This window comes from Phoenix dactylifera, chromosome 15 (genome assembly GCF_009389715.1).
Source record: "Phoenix dactylifera cultivar Barhee BC4 chromosome 15, palm_55x_up_171113_PBpolish2nd_filt_p, whole genome shotgun sequence".
NCBI classification, from domain to species: domain Eukaryota; kingdom Viridiplantae; phylum Streptophyta; class Magnoliopsida; order Arecales; family Arecaceae; genus Phoenix; species Phoenix dactylifera.
In genome coordinates this window covers 2,422,664-2,444,731 of record NC_052406.1, presented here as the reverse complement: position 1 = coordinate 2,444,731, position 22,068 = coordinate 2,422,664, and the positions used below count along the sequence as shown (strand labels likewise).

At 33.9% G+C, this 22,068-nt stretch overlaps 2 protein-coding genes across 2 annotated transcripts; one reads left to right on the top strand and one right to left on the bottom strand.

The window, feature by feature from the left end:
* Positions 1–3,677: 3,677 nt before the first annotated feature.
* Positions 3,678–9,866, top strand: LOC103708259 (glycine-rich RNA-binding protein 2, mitochondrial). The gene is made up of 5 exons (XM_008793095.4): positions 3,678–3,776; positions 5,178–5,297; positions 5,388–5,456; positions 5,535–5,641; positions 8,964–9,866. Exons 2-5 carry the CDS (start codon positions 5,189–5,191, stop codon positions 9,531–9,533), a joined length of 855 nt encoding a protein of 284 aa, XP_008791317.2. The 5' UTR covers positions 3,678–3,776; positions 5,178–5,188; the 3' UTR covers positions 9,534–9,866.
* Positions 9,867–13,694: 3,828 nt separating this feature from the next.
* Positions 13,695–21,530, bottom strand: LOC103708258 (phosphoserine phosphatase, chloroplastic). The gene is made up of 8 exons (XM_008793094.4): positions 21,383–21,530; positions 19,863–20,115; positions 19,624–19,756; positions 19,421–19,528; positions 17,330–17,423; positions 16,187–16,336; positions 16,045–16,098; positions 13,695–14,022 (listed from the first exon to the last, which is right to left on the bottom strand). The coding sequence occupies exons 2-8, from the start codon at positions 20,098–20,100 to the stop codon at positions 13,897–13,899; spliced, it is 903 nt and encodes a 300-aa protein (XP_008791316.2). The 5' UTR covers positions 20,101–20,115; positions 21,383–21,530; the 3' UTR covers positions 13,695–13,896.
* Positions 21,531–22,068: the final 538 nt, after the last annotated feature.

The window sequence follows — 22,068 nt, the reverse complement described above, 5'->3', positions numbered from 1 at the left end:
GTCGCACAGTGAATTACTACAAGCTCTTCAACCATGCCAAGCTACGAACACATAAATAACTGATCTCTAAGCCTATGGCTCTAATACCATATAGAATGGAACGTTATGTGGAATAGATCGGTTGTGCCAACCCAAGATCTAAAACAAACACCAAATAAAAAAATGAAAAAGAGATGCTGGAAGCAAATTAATTACAAGAGAAAAAAATATTTTTATTAAAAAATTGAGCCAAACAAAAAAAGCTCTCTCTTACTCCTTGCCAAGAAGAGCAACTCACTCTCTCCTTCTTTCTCTTTTTTCACGCTATACTAAAGGAGACACCAACGATCCCTTTAAATAGAGCATCATATGAGTGGGATGTTTGATTCCTATTCAAATTCAAAAATCAACACTCACTAAGAGATAAAACTTGATAACTATTAAAAAATAAGGATAACTATTATAGAAAGAATAATTGAGTAGGATAAAACTATAAATAGAATTCTAAAATCATTAAAATTAATGACCAATTAAATAAGAATCCTAATAGGATTAGGACTTGACAATGAATCTCAACACCCCAGTTTAGTAAATGAGCCAAGCTCGAGCTAGTTCAACTTGTTCATTCAACTTGCAATTCTATTTATTTATATATTATATTTAGAGATTGCTGGGATATTTTTTTTATAAATTTTTTATTAAAAAAAGGAGATTCACCTCATCCATTGATAATTATGTAAAGTCGTTGATAGCTCCCTTCCAATCCCCAATACCAAAAATTATTGCACCACTTCGTTGTGCACGCCACCAATAAGCCAGTTTCTTCAGGCTCCATTCATCGAGCGCGTATCTAATAGGAACTAGCGGCCGTGATTGGCTTTGTATGTCAGTAATAAATTCCAAGAATAAAAAAAATATATAATAATAGATTTCAGAAATATGCTTTGATAATTTCGTAAGTATTTTTTATGATCTTTTGAACATTTGACTGCACAATCTTAGAATTTTCTTGAAAATTTATACGGTAAACAATTAAGCCAATATTGAAAAAAACTAGAGTTGTGGGGAAATTCTCTCTCAACCTATTTTGGTGAGAAAGTTTATGTATTCTTATAGTGTTTTTGTACAACTGCTTACAATGATAATAGATACATTGATGGAAATATACAATAATAGATCTTAAGAATATGCTCTGAAATTCTACATAATATTGAGGATTCTACAAATATCCCAAGAATATGCTATGGTGATCCCTTAATAGAAAATATACAATAATAGATTACAGAAATATGCTTTGATAATTTTATGAATATTCTTTGATGATCGTTTGAATATTTGGCTGCATAATCTGAGAGATTTTTTAAAGATTTATACGGTCAACAACTAGGCTAATAAATAGCATTAAACATATTTTTCTTGCCTCATTTTTATGATTTTTTTAAAAATAAAAGTGGTTCCCAACTTTGGTGTTGACTATTCAAATCCTTGTGAATAAGCCTCTTGTTCTTAAGAGGCTATTTCCGTTCATCAAGAATCATGTCGAAAAAATTATATTTGTAGCCTCCAAGTCCTTGTCCCCTTTCTCTAGGTTAGCAGCGGAGCTTAAAGCTACTTGGAAAGGCTTATGGTACACTTAAGGCTACAAATAGGCCGGGTTGACCTATGACCTAGCCCAACCCGACTCATTTAGACTCGATCCGATCCAATTTAAAGGATCCATGGGGTCAAGTCGGATCTAAAATTGGACCAATTTTATTTTTCGAGTTAGGTTTGGGTTTACTAAATTCTAATTCGATTTGACCTAATTTGATCTGTTTGATTTTTGGGGTAATTTTGGGTTTCCTACCTTACAATCGGTCCAGTCCTAAACCTGGTACATCGTTAGGCCCGTAGGGGTGCTTAAAAATCTCTAACTCTTTATTTTTCTAATCTCTTTTTGTATTTGAGGACGGAAGGAATAGAAGATACCATCTTTTGTGTACTATCAAATGACATGAATTTTATATTAAAGCTTAGGTTGATTACAATAAATGGGAACACTATTTTTCTAAGAAGGAGGCTCAGACTAATGAAGGCAAAATAGAGTATAATTTTGCCATGTGGAAGAAAGATGGATTCATGATGAATACCTTGCAGCTATTAAACTTGGTCACGTGTCATTATCAAAAATATATTCTTCATCTTAGCCCATATATGATTTTCTAGTAGTAATAGTAGTAGATGCATTCTAACAAATTTAGAGATATCATTGTTAAGTAAAAAAGATTAGCATAGATACAATTCTTTTCTACTAAAAAAAAAAAGCATTGCATACGTTAATAGAAAAATTTCTTGCAGCTAATAAGGTTGATCTTATAATTATTAGATTAATTTATAATGACATTAATCCTTGATGCTTAGGCACTTTCACTTATAAAGCCTTGCATAACCTGCTTTCTGAAGTTTTCACTTATTGTAAAATAAACTAAGTACAGGGAATGACAAGTATAGTAACCCGACCCAATCCTGATCTGGAGCCGACCTAGACTCAAATTTTTTTGGTTGGGACTGAGTTATACATAAACCCGACTTGACTCGATTGACTTATTGGGTCAAAACTTTTAGCTGTGGACCTAACTCGATCCGTTCCGATCTTCTATTGGGTTGGGTCTGGGTCCAATATTAGGACCCGAACAAGAAATTGGGTTGGATCGAGGTCACTCATGATCCAGTCTAACCTAACCCATTTGCACCCCTAGGTATAATATTTATATTTGTAATGCTTCCTATGCATGCATGGGGGAGATTCACTAATGCGGTCCAATGGATTAAGGTATACTATAAGAGAATTATATTTGGCAGGTCATAAGAGCTCTCCAAACTTTTAAAGCAACTTATATTTTTAGAGAAAAGAGGTGTAGAAGAGAATGCTGGATTTGATGCTTATTCTTTTTACCTTTCCATTTTTCATATCTCCTGAATGCTGATAGTTACGTTTGCTCCTTTTTTTTAAATTTTAATTTGTTAGACTCATCTCTTGTATTACCGGCCTCCAAGTCTTCTGCATCATTTTTCCTTTTTTATCTTTTTCAGGATTTCTAACAAAAAAAATCCTTTCCTTGTTGCTCCAATTCTCTTACATAAAACATTGCATTAGCTTGTGGAATAAACTAACATGGAGTAAGAATATTAACTTATTCTTCACCTCTCTCTCTCTCTCTTCTTTTTTTTTTTCTTTTCTTTTTTCCTTTTTTTTATTTTTTTTGGCTAAGAACTTATTCTTCACTCTGGAATAGATCACCTCACCCTATTAGTATAGAAAAGTTTATATATTTACTTTGTGAAAAAATAACACCATATACCAAAAAAAAAACCTTCAAAAATTTTAAAATATTTATCTTATATTTAAAATTAATCAAATAACTTTTCTCGCAACCAAACAAATTCATTAACCCCTGAACACTCAATAAAAACTGTTTTAGAGTTCAGAATTTATCAAGCGTGACTGGCCTCATTATCTGCACGTGAATTGCACGTGCGGATTCGGAACAGGCTTAAGAATTTTGTTCTCCAGGAGCACGAAACAAAAGCCAACAAAAAATATCTTCGGAAGTCCACCATCTGCGTAAATCGACGGCTCAGATTTCTTCTATCAGACGGCCACAAAACCATTTATCTAAGGCGGGCGGCCAAGATTACATCAAGGCCTCTATAATACGCTCCCACCGTCGCTTACACCGTCTGACCCAATCCCGACGTCGGGTTTTAAGCCGAGTCGAAAGAGAGAGAGAGAGCAGGGAGAACGGACCTCCACCGAGGTACTGCTCAAAACCCTAACCCTAGTTTTAGATTTCGTTTCCTTTCGAAAGCAGTTCTCCTTTGTGTTGTTTCTTGTCGAATCGATCGATTCCTGGATCTCCTTCATTGCCGCTTTTTTTTTCTTTTGCTTTTTTTTTTTCTTTCGGTGAACCTCTGGAAGATTATGTTATGGATTCTCGTCTTTGTTTTCCTTAAAAACACTTCCTGTGATCGATTTCTCAGTATTATTATCCTATATTTTTAATTTTTGTTAGTTTTTTATGGACTTGGCTATTAATCGGCATCTTTCTTTCTGTACATGTGAATCGATTGAAGGTCCATTTTTGCAGTGGTGCCCCTTTTTTACTATTTAAATCTATTGCTAACTATATCGAGGAGAGTTTTGGTTTGAGCAGCTCTTGTTGTTACAGAGATGGTAAAATTTGATGAATCTGAGGATTCTGGCCTGTTGAATCCCCTGTACTCTTCTGTAAATTATGGTGCTTTTAGCATTTGATTGATAGAATTTCATGAGATCTTGGAAGTGAATAGGGAACGCATCTTATGTAACAATAAGCACTCAGTTGACTATCCATACCTGGTAAGATTGGTGTATTGATTGCATGTGGTTAGAGAGTTGAAGTTGCATTATAGATGATAATTTTGGTAAGGATCTTGAATAGTTTATTGTAAGAGTGGGCAGATTGACATTGTTATAAAGCAGGGAAGACAGCGGCCATATACTTGTAGGAACTATTTGTAAAAGAATCATTTTGCAGCATTTTATTTTTAAAAATTCATCTACTTATACTTGGCTGGTTAGCTTGGTTGTTTCTGAATTTCTAGAATTATTTCAGTTTCTTAATATTACTTGCTACAAATGTGAGCTAGCTAGCTACATATGGTGATCAGTTGTTGGCTTTGCTGGCTGTTGATTCAGTTTTCCATATACAGAAAAAAGTTCTGCAGCAACTTCAGATGATTGTGTTCTGGATGACATTTAACTTCGATCATTGCCAGTACATGCTGTATTAGGGCAGTTTGTAAAACTATGATTGATTGGGCATTCTTTGGCTCCTTCAATGAATTCAAGGAGGAACTTTTTTGGGTGATTCTACAATATAGCCATTTTCTGTTTTGTTTGATGTGTCGTCCTCTTATGGCATGCTTAAATAGGCTTATTTTGCTGGTTCTGTTCCTCTGCTTTGTAGCATACTCTGTTCAACCTATCCATTTCATGGTTGTACTTTGATCTTAAAAGACCGAACCTTATTTGTTTTGACAAGATTAGTTCAATTGCATGTCAAAGTAGTGTAGTTACTAGAGTACAAATCTCGATTAATTGCAAAAGATAGATAGTGTTCAAGGGTTACATTTAATTATACTTCTTGCTGCTCACCTGACAGTTCCTTTTGCTTCAGGTTCTTGAACAATGGCTTTTACCAATAAACTTGGGAATCTATTTAAGAAAGCTACAGCTTCCAATCTTTCAGTGTATCAAGCAATACGATCCATGTCATCCTCAAAACTCTTTGTTGGAGGTTTTTCATGAATTCCTGGCAGTTCTTTTCCTTACAAGTCATTAATTTTATGTATCTAACTGTTAGTATTTTTCTACATCTCCCCTCTAGGACTCTCATATGGCACAGATGATCAGAGTCTGAGAGAAGCATTCACCAGCTATGGTGAAGTTGTGGAAGGCATGTGTTCCTTATCTGTTATTTATTAACGATTTGCTTGTCATGCTAATGAACTAACTGAGATGTTGCTTTTCTCAGCTAGAGTTATCATTGACCGAGAGACTGGTAGGTCCAGGGGATTTGGTTTTGTAACTTTTACATCTGGTGAGGAGGCCTCTTCTGCCATTACTGGACTGGATGGAAAGGTACTTCGATTTTGATAGCTTGTAGCATATTAATTGGAACTTGGAGAAATATGACTACGGTTCAATGCTGGCAATGTTTTTCAATGATCACATAAAATAACCTGCAAGTAAGCTTTGCTGTAAGTAGAAATGTATTCATTGTCTCAAATCAGTTAAATCTCATTTCATTTTGGGTTTGGAAAAAGTGAACTAGAGGCCAGAACATGCTGAATGATCAGTGGTATTCTTTTTTATCTTGCTAAAAGTCAGTGGAATGTTGAGTGTCTATTTGGGAAATCATGGAACATGAAGGTCTGAATTATACAGTTCATGCAACCTTAAGATTCTGATTGATATTTATTATTACTCTGAGAAAATGCATTAAGTAGTACAATATATTATTGTATCATTAGATATGGATGCGATTTATTCATAAGGTTGCATAGGATATACATAAGAGAAGGTTGAGTATTATGATGTATTGCATAAACACACATAAGAGCTACTCATTCTATACTTCCTAGGCTTTGTAGGTATGTTTTGTTATTAAGTTCCATCTAGAGGCAAGTTTTTTGATAGGGGAAATTGTTTTAAATACCTTCTTCGTACTATGGTCTGAGTGTTGTTTTATTCTATCTTCCTGGATGCCAACTTTTTATGTTGAAGATGGAATACCCTCATCAAGTGGGCTAATTGTGGCATGTGCTACATGTGCACAAAAGCCACTGTTTTAAATGATTGTCTCTTGATATTTGGTGTTTTGTATTCATTCATTGACATACTCATTTTGGATTGTTTCATATTTTACCAGAAATACACCTTAGCTTTGTTGCACATCATGTGCTATTTTGTTCCCATGTGCCTTCTTCACAACCTAACTCTCTGCTTGGGTGTCTCCACGCCCCAAGATCCACTCTACCATGGGGTCTGCAGCTTATTGGACTCTGTGTTTTACCATCTCTTTCATTATTTAAGGACAACTCTGACTTCTCTTTTGTTCTTATTAGAGAGCAGACTCCAGCGCCTGCTCCATTTTACTGACTTTGGCAAAAGATTCTCTTCCTACTTTTCCCTTAGGAGATAATGTGCATCACACATTTATCCTAGTATATGTTATAACCGTACGATTTTGAGCTGGTTCACAACATAGATGTACTTCTCGACCATTGTTAGCCTATCTGAATTTTCTTGTTATTTATTTATGATAATGAAAAAAGATTGATTGCTTATATTTTACAACAGACGAATAAGAAAATAAACAAATATCTGGAACTTGAAGATGTGTTGATGATGTTTTCAAATGAGAATTTGGATTATTTAGTTGATTTATTTTTTGGTGTGCTTATAATACCCTCTAATTTGGTGATGCAAACTTTTTGAAATGTTGTGTTTAATATCTGTCATTTCTCCTAAACAAATTGTGTGCTAGGTGGCAACCATCTAATTGACCTTTGTAGGAAGGTTTGTAATTTCTGTTTTGGGTTATGTTCCCCTCATACTTGAATTAAAATGTTTAAGCATGTTTTCTTAAAATTTTGAAGGTTAGGGCCCGTTTTTTGTCTTTTGATCTCACAGAAGTGATATTTGAAGGTTGGTAAATGGTATGAGGTGAATATTAAGGATGTGGAAAAATCAAAGAAAATGGTTAAAAAAACTTCGTCACGTTTTAGAATCAATTGTGTCTTAGATCATTATGAGATTTGATATTGGCCATCTGTGGACTTTTAGGAACATCATACTGGTTTAATGTTGACTTGTCCCATAAAATTCATTACATGGGAAAATAGGCTGATTTATGTTGTTTGTATGGCATCTCTAATATCAGTCAGACATCTGCTTCGTCTCAAACACGAAAAATTATTAGCATGTGACAGAGTTCTGTGTTAGGAGATCTATCTCATTAGTCACTTTGTTGATTCTTTAAAACATTGTCATGTTATGATGTCTGACTGCCTTATGTTAGGATCTCCATCACTGTATATCTCTTAATTGCTTCACCTCAAACATGATATTGTTACAATGTGCAGCAGAGTCTTACCTCTTAAGATAGGGTCGTCTTTGCTGTTTGTGATCTTTTTAATGTCCTTTCAGTTTGTGTTCTTGTAGAACTACTACTATTTTTTTTGAAAACATAAAATCATATTCTTATGTCAAGACTTATTCTGAGCCAATTGGAAGAAATAATGCTTAATATTTTTGAAGGTTTAAACAAATGGAGCAAGCACAAGCCTTCATAGTCATTGGACTTTCAGTGTCTAAATTGTTGTACCAAAAAATGGGAAATAGGAAAGTCTGAGGGCTAATTAATAAAAGTAGACCATTGTCGGTTGCCAATGGCATCGGCTTTGGAAGTTTCTGGTCCTCATTCTGCCTATGCCAGACTTGTCCTTACCATCATGAACCAGTATATTGCCTTGCCAGTTTGTAGTTTCTATATGAGAAGGCTTTGCCTCTCTTGACTGGATTGCTCTTTGTTGGGGTTTACGGTGGGGAAAGACAATTTTTTATCGAAGCTGGTTGTGAGAACCAGACAATATGCTGCACGCTGGAGATTGTTTTAACCCTTGCTCTACTGAAGCAGCAGCTTTTAGATGGGCACGAACATGTTAGATTATTTGCAGCATTAAGTTTTCTATAACAATTGTGATTTGATGTTCTAAGATGGTGCAAAAAAATTGAAAAATCCAGGTCTTCAACTTAACACATGCATTGCATAACTGGAGGTGATTATATGTGCATAGCATGTGAATTTGCTTTGTTTTCCAAGGCCACCATGGTTAGTTTGTTAAGACTTTTTGGTGTTTCGTTACACTGGCTTGAAACTCATACTATGTATGGGTAACTTCCATGCAAGGTAGAGTCAAAAAGGTTGAGAGAAGAGAAAACTAGCTATGTATGAGTATATGGTGGTGACCTGTGGGATATTTCTGAATGACAAGTTAATGAGTTTTTCATTTTTCTCCCAACCATACGCTCTTAACAATTTTCTAGGTTGGAATAGAAGATGCAAAACAATTACTAAACATGTATTGCTACATGAGGATGTGGTTATTGGTAATTTTGCTTGAGATGCATGTTCTTTTTTTTAAAATCTAGTTCTCCATCTTTCAACATGAATATAAACATCTTTTTTTACTATAATGGATATTTCTGCATACTAACTATTTGAGGAATGCACACTGTTATCAATTGTTTAGATTCGATCAGGGATGCAGGACAATTGGCAGACATCCACTATTACACGAGAAAATGTGGAAATTTTGTTCAGTATGCATTTGTATCTGAAATCCAATGCTTTATCTTCTAACATGACTAAGCGATCATCTTCTTTTTACCATTTAAGGATCTTCATGGCCGGATGGTAAGAGTCAACTATGCTACAGAGCGGAGAGGATTTCGTGGCGGCTATGGCGGTGGAGGTGGCGGCTATGGCGGTGGAGGCTATGGCGGTGGCGGCTATGGCGGTGGCGGCTATGGTGGAGGTGATGGCTACAATGCTGGAGGGGGATATGGTGGCAGTACTGCTGGTGGCTATAGTGGAGGTGGTAGTTATGGCGGTGGTAGTAATTTCGGTGGAGATAGCTACGGCAGTGGAGGCGGCAGTTATGGTGGTAGCAGTGGTGGTGGGGACTACAGTGTTGCTGGAGGAGGAGTTGGTGGTGACAACTATGCCAGTGGTGCCGCTGGTGATAACTATGCCAGTGGTGCTGGTGGTGCGGCCGGTGGTTTTGGCAGCAGTGGTGGCTATGGTGGGAGCAGTGCCACAGACTACGGCAGCAGCGTCAACCAATTCAGCAGCAACACGAGCAGTGCTGATGCTGGTTTTGAGAATGAAAGTCAAGACAACTTGTTGGACGACACCGTGAAGGATGATGATGATGAGCCTGATAACTATGCTAACAAGCGAGGCTGAGGTCAACGAACCACCATATGCACATCTTCGGATGAAGATTCAGACGAGTCACAGATTGGGAGGGATAATGATTAGCGTTGCCCATCATCAAATCTCACGAGCGAAGTATACAAAGAGGGCATTATCTGTAAACTTAGTGTTGCAGAAGCTAGCCCATAACTATTTTGTGTTATTTTTTTGGCTTTTCTTTGCTTTAATTAATGTCGTGGAAATCTGACCAGGGAATTAATACTGGTTTACTTCGACCTTAATGTAGGGATGCATCTCTGTGCTGTGGACATTTGTTCTAGATATCATTTTTAAGATTTCTTGCGATCGCCTACCTACTCTTGATATGTGGTATTTATATATATATATAGTTTCCCCCCCTCTTTTGTAGAATTAATGTCTAGTTTCACATAGGATACATCGAAAATGCTGGCATCAGCTCATATTTTCTGCTGTATGTTGGAGGTTCTGGATGGTGCTCTAACCATCCAAGCTACAGTTAATTATCTCGTATATTCTTTAGTGCGAGAAACATTTCAGATTTATACACTCATGTCCAGGTTTTTTTTTTTTTTTTTGCTGAAAATGGGTACTTCATACAGGACGGGTACGAAACTCATGTCCAGGTTTCATTGGGCATTTCAGGTAGAACTTGTGACGAGAAGTGGATGTATTTTGTGATGGATACACGACGTCATACACAAAAGCACCAACGGCTTGATGCCTCAGCTATCACAGAGACAGCAGCAGTCACCAGTTGTGTATTGTGGACAGCTGCTTGTTCTTCTCCTGGGGTGAAGAGGAGTTACCATTCGTAGATTGCCAAAATTCTTTTCTATGCAATCTTTACATGCAACTGGTTTCAGATCAGCTGATAGGATTGGCATCTCTCTCCACTTGTCGAGAATTTAAATCTAGTAATGGCATCTCCATCGTCTTTCTCGAAAAACGTGTGATATATTAGAGGGCATTCAAACGACTTGCTTTTTTATTAATTTTTATTTGGATCATGCACATCCATGGAGCATTAGTTTGGTGAATTTTGCAAAAAATGAAAGGTATTATGGGGTCAAAGATAAGGGAGAAAAAAAAGAAAGGTAACAAATTTTGCTGGACGTGGAGGGACGAATTCCCTGCAGTTTCAAATATCAACTGATGAGAGACTCAGATTTCTACAAGATTACCACATCACATCTGCATTTTGAGATCTGCAAGAAAATAAAAGGAGAAAAGATACTATGATCAGTATTTGGCATTTGATCTCACAATACTCATGAATAGCAAGTCAAATTAGGTAAGTACAGTAGGACATGGCGTGTCCCCGATGCTTTTCGAATAGAAACCTTGGTCAACAAAGTTCAGCTGAAGGTCCAGCTACGGGAATTTAGGAGATGGACAGAAACCAGTGTTTTGACATTTTCTGCATCTAACCAGCTCCATTCTAATGCCATATTTCATTTATTCTACAGTTTCTGTCAGTGGATTCGCAAGAATGTGTGCCGGAATCATTTAGCTTAGCCTGGTTTTCACCATCTTAAAGTCTCTTTTAAGCTTGTGGAGGTGATCCATGATCGCATAAAGGGAGACTAAAACCCCATTTGGCAAAGCTTTTGGTAGGCTAGAAAGCGCTTTTTGGCCCTTCAAAACAATTTTGAATGGTATAGCAGTGTTGGCAAAAAAATTGGAAAGCTATTTTGGCTTTGCAAGAAAGCTGAAAACGTCGATTTGAAAAAAGCTATATTTTGAAGATTCTTTACAAAAATACTTTCTCGCCAATATTAGAAAGCTACTTTGGTTGTAATAAATTTTTTTTGCTGACCAAAAATCCCACCAATAAATCTCATGATTATATCTTATATTATATATATCACATCATAATATATTATTATATTAAAATATAATATAATAATGATAAATTAATAAAATGTTATATTATATTATATTATTATTACAATAATAGTGTAATAGAGTAATATATAATTATAATATAATAAATTTTTATATTATATTATAAGCATAATATAACATATTATTGCAATCATAATATTATATTATTACAATAAAAGTTATTTTATGATAATATAATATATTATTATTATAATATTATTATAATATACTATTAATAATATAACAAGATAATATATTAGATTATGTTACATTATATTATATTGTATTATACGATAATTTTATAATAATATTATATTATTATAATATACACATATAATATAATTTAATATTATTATACTATAACAATAAAAGTCTAATATAATAATATCTAATAATAATATAATATAATATATTATTATCTATTATTAGAATAGATCACAAGTCATTATATTATATTATAATGTTATAATATTACAATATTATTATATGATATTATATCATATATTACGTCATAATTATGATAATATTATATAATATTACTATTATTAGTATTATTATGATTATTAGTATTAATGCTATTATCAGTCCTATTACTATTATTAATATTATTATTATTATTAGTATTATTAGTATTATTACTAATTTTAGTGTTATTTTTATTTGTATTATTATTACTATTATGAGTGTTATTTCCATTATTAATATTATTTCTATTATTAGTATTATTACTATTTTCGTATTATTACCATTTTTATATTATTACTATCATTAGTATCATTACCGTTTTTAGCATTATTACCATTATTGGTATTATTACCATTATGGGTATTTTTATGATTCTTGGTATTATTTCTATTATTAGTATTACTGTTATTAGTTATTATCATATTTAGTATTATTACTATTATTAGTATTATTATTAGTATTATTACTATAAGTACTATTATTAGTATTGTTAGTATTATTGCTATTATTAGTATTATTAATGTTATTATGTTATATTATAGTTTATTATGACATTATAATATTATATTATAGTAATACATAATTATAATATAATATATTCTGATATTATATTATAAGCATAATGTAACATATCATTGCAATCATAATATTATATTATTATAATGATAATAGTTATTTTATGATAATATAATGTATGATTTAATATTATTATAATATACTATTGATAATATAACAAGAAAATATATCAGATTATATTACATTATATTATATTGTATTATATAATTATAGTATAATAATGTTATATTATTATAATATAAACATATAATATAATATAATAATATTATATTATAATAATACAATATGATAAAATTATACTTAGTAATAATATAATATTATTATACTACAATATAATATATTATATTATAATCTTTTATTAGATTAGATTCTAATTCATTATATTATATTATATTATTTTATTATTATATTATATTATTATTATATGATATGATATTATATATTATGTCTTAATTATGATAATATTATATAATATTATATTACATTGTAGTAACATTGTACTATTAATAATACATTATTATATCATATCATATTATGTTATATTATTATGTTATAATATTCGATATTATATTACACTTTATTATAGTAATATTATACAAAATAATAATATTTTAATATAAAATAAAACGTGATATTATATTGTATTATACTCTACTATGCAATATTCTTTATTATCATTTTATTATACCAAAAGTACTTTCTTATTTTAGTTAACAAATATATGTAAAACTATATAACACTTTAGATATGTAATTTCCAAACATCAAATAGTTTTTTATAAAAATTCTACTTTCAAAAACTTTACTTACCAACAGCTCTATTTATAAAAGTTGTAAAGCCCTGTTACCGACAGCAATCCCAAACAAGACCTAATAGCATGGCCTTTTACAGCTCTGATAAGAAGAAAGGCTTGCTATATCCTCCAGGAGCTGCGAGTTACTGATCATGGCCCTGTAGAGCACAATTGGATTGCCCTTTAAACCAAACATAGCAGGTCATACATCAGATATCTAGGGAGCAAGTAAAACAAAGAAAAATGGGAGTACTTTCTTACATTTCTGAGGGAGACAATGGGAAACAGGACAAGTTTGGAGACAAAATTATTTGCCGGTCCTCGATCCTCTTAAATTGCAAATAACAAATTTTTGATCTAATAAGGTCCCTGATGCACAGCATGAAGTCTTATTGGCATTATGGCATAAGATGAAAACCCTTGCCGCATATCTTCATGTCATACACTAAAGATTCAAATCCAAACACACAAACTTTACAAAACCAAGTAAAAGAGAACAAGATCCATCTTTGTATGGGAACTTGAATTATTTTATCTTTATCGAAATGAAGCAGATGGCTAATGTTTCAGAAAAATATAAATACAATACTTTTACTTGCAGAACAACTTAACAAAATATAAGAAAATCAGAACAAAATGAATAGAGATCTTTGACTATGGCAAGGAGGTCAACAGTTCTTGGAAACTGAAGACCAGCCAATCTGCCTTTGCTGCAACCGCTTCTCGCATCTGGACCCCCGCATAGCAGATAAATAGGTCAGCCCCTCCTGGTTTCCGAGCCTTCAAAGTTAATGGAAGATATTAGAGACTTAAATGCCAATAAGCATTCTGGGGTGCAAAAATAAATAATAATGCATATATAAGAATAATTCTGATATCCAACTATTTGGAGTGGGCTTTTTCTTGTATGGGCTATGTTAATTGTCAGCTCCAACTCTTCTATATTCTTTCTCATCAATTTCCTCCATGTTATATTAAATCCCCTCCTCTTAATTGGTCTTAAAAAACAAATTTAAGTTCCTATCCTTGTCAAAGCTTGTCTCGGAGCGCCTATATGACGGCTTTAATACATCCTCCTTATCAGGAGAAATGCCATACTAGATGGCTTAATGTTCTTGCAAAATTATAGCCTTGCAATTGGACAATAGAGTTTCATTCAAAAGGCAACATTTTAGCTATTGAATTAACTGAACAAATGGATAAAAATGAATACTTCCACCTACCGCAAATGGGCAATTCAATTGACTCATCCTGGCCATTTGATGACTGAAATGCGAGTACACATTGTATGTGACTTGTTATGATCATGCTGGTTTCTGTTAGCTACCCATCGTCAATAGCAGCCAGTTATTTTAGTCACTTTGAAGAAGAAGATTTTAAATATGCAATCACTAATTCCATTTAACTTCTATTTTCATGGTTAAATTTAGATGCTTAAAGAATACTCCTTACCCCAAATTTTAGGTGAACCCCCTGATTCTTCTCGTCTTTTCCATTTCAGATACAATTTCTCTTCATCTTTCTCATTTCTTACATCATTCACTACTACTCTATCATCTAAGTGATTGGATAAGAAGACCTATTTCCTTTTTCCCCATCCTGGTTTCAGAGATAAACTAACTTGTGCGAGCACTTGTTGTATCATATCTGTTTTAAGAAACAATAACATTTTTTATAGAGACATATGCTTCTCTATTCAGCAGCAAGCAAGAGATTCCGACAATTGCATGTTTTCCCTAATGCCCAAAGTAATTTTCTATGTATCAAAAAGTAATTTTCTGTCACTGCTTTTTTATTTCAATTCTTTTATAATTTTTGAAAGATAACAAACATGCGTGCCCGCAAACCAACTGGTAGATCCAAGACCAATGCTCCACAACAGAAAATGACTAAATACCTCTTTTCTATGTTTTCTTTTGAAAGATGACTGAACGAACTTGCACTTCACTCCATGTTATGAAAATTTTAAAAATAAAAATGATAAACAAGAAATAGAGAAGTAAGTTGGTGCACTGCACGTGATCATTGATAATACTAGTAATCATTTGAATGATTTTATATTGACAGTGCTACTATTGTCAATATATATATATATTGCATTTCAATTGATAATTTTAAATATACATTATATATCTGTTTTACAAGTATTATAGGATGCAAATTATGTGATATTTATGCATGTTAATGACTTCAATACATGCAAAAAACTTGACTAGGACACTTAACTTGATATGCCCATCTTAATTCTTGCAAAAACATATATTTAGACAAGAATACATAATAAAAAACTGAAAATCAGAGTTTAGAGGTCAAAAGGGCCATACCAAGAGTCTTTGGGTAGCATCCATGTATACCCATCAATATTCTTTGCTGGGACGATCCTTAATACGGCATGTGCCATACTCACCCTTATTGATTGGCATTAGCTCTCGGTATTTTGAACCTTGATCTAGAGTCATTGGTTTATGATCTAGGTCCCTATAGCTCATTACCTTAATCTCACTTGCAATAAATTAATTTTGTTATTGGTTCTCTTTGATCTTATCTATAATCTATGTTTCTTTTGCCTTTTTGATGGGTAAAAATATAAACATAATAGTGAAAACAGCTTATTTTATTAATCTCCTATCATTTTTTCTTGGTTTATTCCAAATCTATAACTAATAATGTTAAGTCATGGCTAAGAAAGATGGCTGGACACAAGCTAATTGTTTCTGTTGGTTGAGTAACATATTTTTGGAGTCCATTCTAATATAATGTTGCAAAGAACCAATATAAATTTTTCGGAAAAACAAAAGATACCTCGAGATCAGTTGCACCGTCGCCAATCATGACTAATTTCTTGTAATCATGGGCCTGTAAGTACAATATACTTGAAAAGATTATGATTGTTGAGCAACATTTGGTGTAAAGAAACTGTTATGCCAAAAGATAACTCATGGACCTTTCTTATCTGTTGCACTGCTGTAGCTTTCCCGCCACTCCTAGAAGTAGGCTCTGTGGTGTCAAACCCAAGGAACTCCCCAGAGTTCCCAAACAGCAATTGATTTGCAAAAATGTTTTCAGAAGGAATTCCAAGCTGCATGGCAACAGGCTTCAAAAAAATTTCATAACATTAATAATTTTCAAGAACACGTCTTTTCAATTAAAAAGTAAGTGATGTAAAAAAAAACAATTATGATAAAATATGGCATTCCATAACAGATTACACTTAAAGGAGAAACTCCATCGCCACAACATCAGCTATCTGATTTGACCAAATATCAGCAAGCCAGTGAGTGAATTTCTTGTTAGATCATTCCTCTCAAGAAATGAGTGAAATCTTTTAGGTCTAGGATTTGGACCCAGACTTGAAGTGGACATTTTGTGTATCTGTTTATGTTCGGGTGGATCAGATTTGGATAAGTTCTGAATCCACACAGCTGGAAGAACCGGTCTAGTTGGGTTTGATATTGCTAGACCTTGACAACCTGATGGAGAAAATCAAGCCTACCAGGAGAGCCCAGAGGTGACTGACAAGGTGTCAAAATTTTGGGCCTGCATTTGATCCTGAGTTACGGGATTGACTTTCTGCTCTAGCAATATAAGCATTGCCAATGTTATACCTGTACACCTGAGCTTTTGGGTCATCAAGCAGCACCAAAACAAGTATGAGTAATGTGGCATTCTACAACAAGGCTTGGTAAGGTTGGTCATGGGGGCAATATTTCAAGATATGTAGTGGCAATGGCATGTTCATACCGGCTGTGGGGCCCAGGGTCATGACAGAGACCCAGGTAAGACCCAGTTGTTCCACCTTTTATGCATGATAAATAGAGCTAAACATGGTAACCATGGTTTTGTTTACCATCAAGGTACAAAACTCTAAGTTCTCTCTTTTATTTTTCATGCTTCATTTGTCACCTAATTTCATGGACTAAAAGAAAAGAAAAGAAAAGAAATTTATCAATAGACAAAATCAAATAGCTAGCATTTCATGTTTATATCAGTTCCATCACAAATTTATAAAAAATATTATTTTGGTAATAATATTCTTTTATAATAACTGTTTATATAAAGCATAAATGTCAAAAGTTAAGAAGCATACATTGATCATTTGGCGAAAGCCTCCAGATACCAGGTATACATCAGTGTTTTTAGCCTTCAATTTCTTGATCAAGTCAGCAATGCCAGGAGAAATCCTACAAATGTGGCATGATTGAAACATGTTCAAGGGTAAGAGAACTGCATTAACAGCTATAGGTGAATTGTTGTAGAGTGTAAGAACTAAGTAAGCAGAAATAAGTATGGCATTACTGGTACACTTGTGATATTATCATTAACACTGCAATTTTCAAGTATGCAGTTCCACAATGTGGATTAAGAAGACTCTTTACCCAGACAACAACTTTTCAAAGAATCTGGCTTGGCCAGGCAACAAGGACAAAGATAAGCCAACACCAGCATTCTCATGAGATATGGTAAGTTATGATGTCATGTTACAAAGAAACAATATATCTGAGTCTTCTAAAGATTCGAAGGCACATTCAAGTTATGTTATTTGTTGTTGACTTTTCTTGTTCCTTTCTCGGGGGTATAATTCTGCGTACGTGTTTTAATTCCTTTTGAAGGTGTTGCTACATGAAAATCTGAGAAGAAACCAGTATTGCTTTTTTCTGGCTTTGTTGATAATTTGCCTTGAGGTTTCTTTCCATCAGCATCCTTTAGTATTAGCACTTGTGCTCTCTTTTCTTCCTCTTTACTTCCGCTTTTCTGTTTTTATTGATTACATGTCCTGTATCTGATTCACTTAATCAAATAAAATCTTCTTGTCTTTCTTACCTAATCAATATAATAGCAAATTCAAGTAGACACAGAAAGGAGGAGGTAAATGAAATTATGTCAATTAAGGAAACAATTCATCATGCTTAGAAAAGAGGGAACATAATAAGATAAAGAAAAGTTGAGTTCAGTATTTGCTTTTTCCCCACTGAACATGGTTGATGAAATTCCAGAGTGTCACAGGTTTTATATATCAATAGTTTCAGCTTGTCACATGTTATATGGTTACATAGGTTTAGTAAAAGTTCATGGTTTCTTCAAAAAGGATTTTTCTGCTATATGCTGATGATATGATGGTTTGAATGAGTTTTATCATGAAACAATTGGGTAATGACACTTCAATAATTTTTCTGGAAATGTTTCTTAATGGGTTTATGAGATTTTAATTTCTCAATTTTGGTATTTATGTTGGTTTTGACCACTTGTTGGATGACAATCCGTCATATCTAGCAACATAAAGCTTATTGAAGTTCATTTTGGAAAAGGATCACCCTGCCCTGCTATAAGATAAATATAATTAGTGTACCTTTTCCTGTTTAAGTAGTTTAGGTGAAAGCAAACATGTTCTGCTGCTGTGATCTTTTTATAAATTTGCAGAATGTCATTTTATCCTTTAAGATTGATGTGGTGCTCTCTCTCTCTCTCTCCCTCTCTCTCTCTCTCTCATGTAAATTGCTCATTCACGTGAAACTGATAGGCCCAGGAACCAATGGGGCTTAGAAATAGCCATAATTGATCAATATTTTGATTAAGGGAGCGATTAAGAAGAAGCCTAGTAACGACCTTATGTCATTGGAGCTCGATATGGATTTCTATGAATTGGTTGTAAGAATCAGGAAAAAAGATTTCTTTATGTCCAATCAATCAGGCTGCTAGGCAACTGATTGAATTTAGTGTACGTACGTACCATAATGTGACATGAGTTGAAAAATAGAAATGATGATGCACAATTACAAGCAAGAGCAGAACCATGATGCAAAATAATTAGTGCACATATCGGTCAACTAGGTGAGCTCAGAGCTAAGATTAAATAAGATGAAATGAAATAAACATGTGGAACTAGTTACTTATAACCAAATAGGATAGTAATTACTGGTTTTGAGTAATTATAGTTTTGAATCAAGAAGATAATAGAAAAATTAGAGCTATCATTAGTCAACGTGTCATGACAGAGCATATATACAATTCATATATCAACTAACAAAAATGATAAAACATATCACTTGCACATTAAAAATTGAGTTAATGAAACTCTTTTAATCGGAAGTGACAATATAAACAAAACTTTTTCTTGGAGCTCCATATAACTATCGGAAACCAAACTTTAGCATGTATTTGAAGGGGAAAAAATTGATACCTTGGGGGTCTCTTCTTTAGACAATCTTGAACTTGGGACAGGGAAGGGTTGAATAAAGAAAGTCTAGCGGCTAGAGCCTCCTCAAATGGAACTGATCCAGTCATTGCCCTGTGAGTATCGAAGAATCAAATAAAACTTCTTAAACTGAATTCATCAAAATATGCCATCGTTTTATAAAAAGGTAACAACACAAAGGAATTTACTTAATTGTCCACTCAGCTACAGCTTTCCCAGCACCACAGAAATCGGCAAGTTCATCGATACCCTCATCCAAGCATACAGTGCTATCCACATCGAAGCACACCGCATCAGCACTATGCCAGATCTCAAGCACCTCTACAAACAAGAAAGCATATAGGATTTCAAAAATTAAGACTAGATAAACAAAATCATATCATAGATAACCATACCTCCATAGATCTCAAAAGTTCTAGGAAATGACCTTTTGAAGGATGAGAATTGTCAAACTGGGTGCCAGATATAGTCTCTGCGGGCTCCAACGAGGCTGCTACCAAAGTGAGAGGTCTGACGCCTCTCATAATACTGGAAGAGAGCCTAAGTGAGATTTCTGGAAACCTTGAAAAGATTGATGGTGAAAAGATCACTGTAGGAAGAGGAGACCGCCTTAGATAGTAGGACGGGCAAATAGGGTTGACACGCACATTAACCAGCCCAGCCATCAAAGTATCTGCTACCTATAAAATGAGAAATAGATGGTCATGACATCAGCATGAGAGAGAGCCAAGAACCATGCTAACAATAAGTACATGAAAGGACAAAATATAAGGAGTGGCACAATCAAAGAATTAAAAAGTATCAATTACATTAAGGATGTGCCTGGATCTATTCCAAAAGCATAATATGTTGTGATTTTGCATGCTATCTTAAATTAAAAAAGTTTGTGTTTACACAAAATAGATTTTATGCTGTGAAGATTAGATAAATCTCAAAATTTGTAAAGTTAGATTTTTTTTTTACTTGAGGTAGAACTTTCAAGGCCATGTTCTTGTTTCTTCATTTACCCTGTTAGCAAGTAAGAACTTCCCCCAAAAAATTAAAATTCCTCACCTAAAATTTTCATAAAGGAGGAATCATTATCCTGGAAAAAAAAACAAAACCTCCAAATGACGCCCGTGATTAAAGAAATATAACAATAAAAAATTGTTGTTTCTTTCATGATTAAAAGTGGGGCTAACAATTTATCTGGACCAAACAAAAAATTTCCAAGTCAGTAACACTGCAGACGCTAGTCCGAAGCTGAAACGATACTGCGTCGTTTGGGCATTCCGGTGACAGCAGATCATAAAAAAACACACACTTCCAAACAATATATGAAGTCAGAGTAAATTCTCAACCGCCACCGTATACAAAATAATACTATCTAACACCATTTGATGCTAAAAACAAACCAAATATCAGAAAAAATGAATTTGATTCTCACAAAAAAAAGTCCCAGATTTCGATTTTCTTACATATTTTGACAGTTTTAGTTTTGTGTTTCCTCTTCACCTCTATGAGAAACAACATTAAAGCAAATAAGCCAGCACAGATCAGTCTTTATCCTATGAACACCCATCCAAAAAAAAACAAGAAAAAAATCAAGCTTTATAAAAGATAACAGAATTCTATTTCCACAACCACAACGAAAAGGTATCAACAAAGTTCAGCAACCCAGCCTCCAAAATGCCTTTTTTCGGATCCAACAACACATCCGAATTACCCATTCTAAAACGTGCCAACCTCAGGAGCAACGAGAAATTGGGAAAGAAGAGGCCACAGGAGCCAGAGACCAATAACACCTTCGAATCTATACATTACACTCATAAATAGCTAATATAGAAGGAAAAAAGATGCGGAAGAAAAAAAATAGTAAAACAGAAAGTGATGTGCCAGAAGAACAATTCTAGACACTTCAAATCGTGGGGAAAAAAAAAAATTACAGAGATTATGATCGAAGCTTACAAGGGCGACAGAAGGATATCAGGATCCTAACTGAAGCGGTTCGAATGGCAAGAGATCTCCCGTCGTTGGAACCTGGATCAAAGAAGGACGAGGGTAATCCGTCGCCCTCACCGCGGAATTTTGGTATCTGGGGCACTGATTAAAAAAGCCCCCGTTCCGAACCAAAACGCAGCCGGTTCACTGGTTCCAGAGCCCCGGTTTATCACGTTCCAGACCAACCGGCCGGTCTACTTTGTTTAGAGTAGCGCTATTATTATTGGAAATTTAATTTGCTACACGCTAGTTCTTGAAGTCTTATTTTTATTTAATATTATATAAAATACTATACTTATTTTTATTTTTTTTATTTATTTAATTTATTTGAAAAAAATATAGTTTTATCCCGTTTAACTCTATCCGCTTTGTCTTACCTAAATGTTGGTACAGGACGAATATGGGCACTTAATTTTTAATTACAGAATAGGTGCGAATAATGATTTATCCGATTTATATCCAACTCAAGGCCTACCAAATCTTAGCCTAGACTTCCAAGCTGACCAAGCCTAGCATTTGCAGAATCAAAATTTAAATCGAGATCGAATTTACTTGAGAGATATTTCTACTCGAGATTTGAACTCTGAATCCTTACATCCAAGCAAGTAAGAGAGCGTTACCACCGAGCTATCGCCCAAGTTCACAACTTATAG

Bases quoted from the DNA above. Each gene is read 5' to 3' on its own strand.
- LOC103708259 (XM_008793095.4), top strand. From the start codon at position 5,189: ATGGCTTTTACCAATAAACTTGGGAATCTATTTAAGAAAGCTACAGCT. The intron at 5,298-5,387 runs GTTTTTCATGAA...TCTCCCCTCTAG, and splicing joins CTCAAAACTCTTTGTTGGAG to GACTCTCATATGGCACAGAT. The intron at 5,457-5,534 runs GCATGTGTTCCT...TGCTTTTCTCAG, and splicing joins CTATGGTGAAGTTGTGGAAG to CTAGAGTTATCATTGACCGA.
- LOC103708258 (XM_008793094.4), bottom strand. From the start codon at position 20,100: ATGGCTGGGCTGGTTAATGTGCGTGTCAACCCTATTTGCCCGTCCTAC. The intron at 19,529-19,623 runs GTAAATTCCTTT...CGATACTCACAG, and splicing joins GTAGCTGAGTGGACAATTAA to GGCAATGACTGGATCAGTTC. The intron at 17,424-19,420 runs GTATCAATTTTT...CCACATTTGTAG, and splicing joins CTAAAGAAGAGACCCCCAAG to GATTTCTCCTGGCATTGCTG.